Source organism: Drosophila miranda, assembly GCF_003369915.1.
Source record: "Drosophila miranda strain MSH22 chromosome Y unlocalized genomic scaffold, D.miranda_PacBio2.1 Contig_Y1_pilon, whole genome shotgun sequence".
NCBI classification, from domain to species: Eukaryota; Metazoa; Arthropoda; class Insecta; order Diptera; family Drosophilidae; genus Drosophila; species Drosophila miranda.
Genome location: NW_022881603.1, coordinates 9,068,314 through 9,074,016, shown reverse-complemented (window position 1 = coordinate 9,074,016; position 5,703 = coordinate 9,068,314). Strand labels below are relative to the sequence as shown.

The following is a 5,703-nucleotide window of genomic DNA, read 5'->3' as shown; positions in this document are numbered from 1 at the left end:
TGTCTAACACACAGGGTTCATGGTCGGCTTTGCCAATTGCAAAATATGAGTTCAAGGATCTCAGAACCTATAAGAGCCAGAGCAACCAAATTTGGTATCCACACTCCTGTGATATCTGACCTTGACCGTTTTGTGTCCAAATTTCGCCACACCCCCTTCCGCCCCCGCAAAGGACGAAAATCTGGGGCATCCACAAATCTCAGAGACTATTAAGGCTAGAGTAACCAAATTTGGTATCCGCACTTCTGTTAGATCTCACTATAAAACGTATATCTCAGAATTTCGCCCCACCCCCTTCCGCCCCCACAAAGAACGAAAATCTGTTGCATCCACAATATTGCACATTCGAGAAAACTAAAAACGCAGAATCATAGATAATGACTATATCTATCAGATTGCTGAATCTGGATCAGATCGGATCATTTTTGTAGCCAAAAGCAAGAAATCAATTTGCAGTGGCCACGCAGCGCCCGACGTCACGCTCAGACTGATTTTCTGTCTCTCTCGCACGCACTCTTTGTCGTGTGGTTCAATATTAGCGGCGTCTGCGCAGAAGAGCCATACTGACTTAGTATCGGGTATAACTGTAGAGTTGCGGTGTACGCAGCAACTCACAACGTTCCCCCTCGTTTTCCTTTTAGCATGGGCTAATGAGCCGAACATTCCGTTTACAAAGAGTTTCAGTCAGTCTCTGAGCCGTTTCGTTGGAAATTACCAAACAATTTGTGCCCCGCTTCGATTTGTATGGGAAAATGTTTTCTTTTTCGCTTGAAATGAAACGAAATGACTCTGGGTTCATCTTTTGCTTATATAAAGAGATTCCCCCCGCAACAAAAGCAATGGCCAACAAAATCAAATGGTGTTGGTCTTTATTGAAACTTAAATCAATGCAAAGCAAAGCAGAAACAAAACGAATTGGTTTTTAATTTTGTGGATTTTGCAATATTCCCAAAGGAATACACGCCAAGAAAACATTCCAAAAGGTGTTAACAGCTGTAGCAGAGCAACGGCACTGTTAGCAGCCCATTCTAACAGCCTGTTAACGCTGCTGGGTACCGGGAGCTTGCCCGCTGCCCCGCTCTCGATTTGTTCAGCGTTCAACAAATCGTTGGAGTTCAATATCTTGGGGGGAATATTTTCTAGTTTGTGGCGGAGAATCTGTAAGAGAGAGAGATATGTACTTCCCACAATTTCAGTGCAAGTCCGATGTTGTTTCCCACCGTTCCCCATGTGTCTTTGTTCACTGTAGCGTGGCGGAGGCCTTCGGTGTGGGCGTGGCCTGGGCTGCAACTGCAAAGAGCTTGCATGCAAAGCCTGGCATTATCTTCTGTCGGAGATCTCAGGCCCAGGCCGCTCTTGGCCATGTTTGCTACTCGAATTGAATGGGCCACAATGGGAGAGAAAAACAAACGTATCAATTAGCAGGAGAAAAAAGCCCGAGCTCGAGCTCGAGCCAGAAAACGAAAATCAAACAGAGCAGGCCCCGAAACATTTATGTATTTGGATAGATCGATTTTTTTTTTTGTTATTTTCTTAGTCAGTTTTCGATCATGGCCAAAGCGTTTTTCCGCAGCGAGGAAATGGAGCTGTGCCAGCTGCTGCTGCACAAGGAGAACGCCTTCGACTGCCTCATGGAGCTGGGCCACCACGGGGGCCTGCAGTTCAACAACGTGTACGACGAGGATCGCCAGCTGAACGGGCTGTACACCAAGAAGGTGTCGCTGTGCAACGAGCTGATCCGCATCACGACCAGTCTGCAGCAGCAGATGGTGGAGCTGCAGATCAGAGTGTACTTCTATCCGGACGTGGACCTGGAGCACCGGCTGCGCGAGCGGGACCTCAAGGAGTACGGCGAGCGGCTGCGGCGGCTGCACGTGGAGACCAGTGCCGTCATGGAGCACTACCAGGCCCTGGATCGTCGCCGCTACCGGATGATTGAGCACCGATACGCGATCAACAAGGCCGACAAGTACTTCGCCTCCGATCAGGGCAGCGAGCTGCTCTACACGGAGAGCACGCTGATGTCCCTGATCAAGGACGCCACCGACGAGGGTCCTGCCCACCGGCAGCTCAACTACATGATCGGCAGCATACGGGCGGACAAGTTCGAGAGCTTCGAGCTGCTGTGCTACCGCCTGTTCGGGTTCAATCTGGTGGTGCGCTTCGCGGAGATCCCCACGCTGGTGGTGGACTACTATGGCCACCGGATGGAGAAGGTGCGCAAGTTCTCGCTGCTGCTGCTCACCAACTCGACCGTGATCTGGCCAAAGGTCACCAGGCTCTGTCACGCCTACCACGTGACCATCTACGAGTGCCCCGAGACGAGCACGCTGCGCATGGCGAAGGTCGACGAGTTGAGCTCGGAGATCAACAGCCTGGAGCGGGTCCTCGAGGAGTCGCAGCGCATACGCATACAGATCCTGGAGGTGACCGCCCGGGATCTGTATCTGTTGCGCGTGAATCTAAGCAAGGCCGTGATGGTGTACGATCTGCTGAATCGCCTGCGGCCGGTGGGTGGCCTGCAGCATCAGAAGTATCTGCAGGCCGAGTGCTTTGTGCCCGTCTCGGAGCTCGAGGATGTGCGCGAGGCCCTGAGGAAGGGAACGCGGATGAAGGGCGGAGCGGATAGGCAGGAGGAGGAGCAGCTAGAGCAGAAGCTGGATCCAAATGATGAGCCGAAACTGAGTCCCCCCAAACAGGCCACCGAGGAGGAGTCGCATGCCCCCGTGCTGCTCAAGAAGAACCGCCAATCCAGCCACATTCCGCCCACCTACTTTCGGCTGAACAAGTTCACGCAGGGATTCCAGAACCTGATCGACTCGTACGGCATCTCGGACTACATGGAGATCAATCCGGCGCCGTACACGATCATCACGTTTCCGTTTCTGTTCGCCGTGATGTTCGGCGACTTTGGCCACGGCATCCTGGTGACCCTGTTCGCCCTCCTGCTGATCTGGAAGGAGAAGAACATCGCGGAGAGCCAGCAGGCCTCCCAGGAGGAGAACGAGATACTCAACATCCTCTTCGCCGGACGCTACATAGTCCTGCTGATGGGCCTGTTCTCCATCTACATGGGCCTGATCTACAACGACGCGCTGTCCAAGTCCCTTAACTTGTTCGGCTCCAGCTGGAGCTGCCGCTACAATTCCTCGACGCTGGACCACATGGGCGGGCAGCTCAATCTGGATCCATCGGATGGCAACTTCTTCTCGGGCGATCCGTATCCCTTTGGCGTCGATCCGGTATGGAAGGTGTGCGGCGAGGACTCGATCACCACCTTCAACTCGCTGAAAATGAAGCTGGCCATCATCTTGGGCATTGCACAGATGATGTTCGGCCTCTCGCTGTCGGCCGTCAACTGTCTTATCCTCGACCGGAGGGCAGATCTCTTCCTGGTCGTTGTGCCGCAGTTCATCTTTATGATCTGCCTCTTTTGCTACCTGGTCTTTCTCATCTTCCTCAAGTGGCTGCTGTATGGGGGCCTGAAGAGTGCCCCCTACAACACGGCCTGTGCCCCGTCCGTGCTGATCACCTTCATCGACATGATGCTGATGAAGAACACCCAGCTGGACGATCCGCAGTGCAAAAACGAGATGTTCAAGGGGGAACGTTTGCTCGAGTATGTTCTCGTGTTTGTGGCCTTCCTGGCGGTACCCGTTCTGCTGGCCGGCAAGCCCATATATTTGCAGCAGCGCCAGAAGAAGCTCAAGAAGGAGCTTCAGGGGCGCGACATCAGCGATCTGAAGCAGGATGGCCGCGACACCCTCAATGAGATGCGCTCCTCGCGGCGCTACTCCTTCGACTCCCAGGAGGACGTCGTCAACGAAAGGCGCGCCTCCAAGACGGACCCGCCCAGGGCCGACCATGCCGAGGAGTTTGATCTGTCCGAGATCTGGATCCACTCGGGCATACACACCATCGAGACGGTCCTGGGTTCAGTTTCGCACACGGCCTCCTATCTGCGCCTGTGGGCCCTCTCCCTGGCCCACGATCAGCTGTCGCACGTGCTGTGGCACATGGTCCTAAGCAAGGGTCTGAAGAGCAACTCCCCCCTGTACGTGTCCGTGCCGGTGCTGGCCTGCTCCTTCCTGGCCTGGGCCGTGCTCACCGTGGCCATTCTGGTGGGCATGGAGGGGCTGTCCGCCTTCCTGCACACGCTCCGCCTCCACTGGGTGGAGTTCCAGTCGAAGTTCTACAGCGGCTCCGGCGAACCCTTTCGCCCCTTCAAGTTTGCGGCCTCCAGCCAAAGGACCTAGGACCAAGTGTCTCTCTGGGCCACCAATCCCCAGCAAAAGGCCATAAACCAAAGCTAACTTTAAACAATTTCCATTTTTTTGCTTTATGCCACTCCGAAAAGACGGCCATTGCCAGCTGCCACTGCCACTACCACTACCATTACCATTACCACTGTTGCCTCTGTTGCTGTGGCAGGCTTCCTTCCTCCGATGCGGGCGCTTTTGGTGTCATCGACCCTTTAGTGTTGTTGTCTCTGAGCTCCGGTCTGTTGTGGCAGTACACGTACACGTCCACGTACTCTGTTGTATTGCTGCTGCTGCTGCTGTTCGTTCTTGTCTCGTAGTTGTTCAGCTTGTTTTCTAGCCACACAGCTGAGTATTTTGTTGCTGTGCCGCTCTGTTTGCCATTAACACCCACGCCGCCAACTTTTGGCTCCAGCTACAGCTCCAGCTCCAGATCCCGAGGCCCCGAGTCTTGGCATAAATTTTGAACAGCAACCGATGACGCATGCAGGCCTAAGTAGACCGGCTCGTGCATAAATAACTTTCGTTAGAGCCACATGGCCCGACTTGACTTGACTTTATTAGATCTCAGAGACAACAGCAACAGCAGCCCCAAGAACCACCAGAAGACCTGCACTTGGGATACTCTTTTGGGTTTTGGTGGGGTTGGCGATTCGCGTATGCCGCCTAAGTCTTTTGTTAATACTTTCGTTGTGGCCGTGGCTGTGCCTTTGGCCTGTGCGTTGCTCTAATGTTGGGCACACAAATGGCCAACTACTTAGCACTTTTATGGCCCACAATTGTCAAGTCTCCCAGGGGTAACCAGATTGCATCCATTACAGGCCCAGTCCCATCGACAGCCCCATCCCCCGCCCCATACACTGCAAGAAATGCAAGGTCACGTTGTCGCCGAGGGAGATTCAATTTGAAACTTAAATGTTGATGATTCCCTTTTGGGTTGTCGCTTATCAGTCACGTTCCACTGTTTCCACAGTCTGCTGGCTGGGTCATCAGTTTTTTGAATGCATTGCCGGCGCTGTCCTTTAAAGGGCTGCTACTCGATGTTGCAACAATGACAGCAGCAGCAACCATTGTTGGCACAGGGACAAGGGTCAAGCGACTGCGACTGGGACTCTGTCTAGTTCTGCTTTTGGGCCTTTACATGCCGGGGGCATAACAAACGAGGTGGAACGTTGTGAGTTGCTGCGGACACCGCAACTCTACAGTTATACCCGATACTAAGTCAGTATGGCTCTCCTGCGGCAGACGCCGCTAATATGGAACCACACGACAATGAGTGCGTGCGAGAGAGACAGAAAATCAGTCTGAGCGTGACGTCGGGCGCTGCGTAGCCACTGAAAATTGATTTCTTTTTTTTGGCTACAAAAATTATCCGATCTGATCCAGATTCAGCAATCTGATAGATATGGTCATTATCTATGATTCTGCATTTTTAGTTTTCTCG

General features: G+C 53.2%; 1 protein-coding gene across 1 annotated transcript; it reads left to right on the top strand.

Annotated features, from left to right (window-relative positions):
• Window positions 1–1,502: 1,502 nt before the first annotated feature.
• On the top strand, window positions 1,503–4,321 carry LOC117191400 (V-type proton ATPase 116 kDa subunit a-like). The gene has a single exon (XM_033396280.1). The coding sequence runs from the start codon at window positions 1,551–1,553 to the stop codon at window positions 4,254–4,256; it is 2,706 nt and encodes a 901-aa protein (XP_033252171.1). The 5' UTR covers window positions 1,503–1,550; the 3' UTR covers window positions 4,257–4,321.
• The last annotated feature ends 1,382 nt before the right edge of the window (window positions 4,322–5,703 follow it).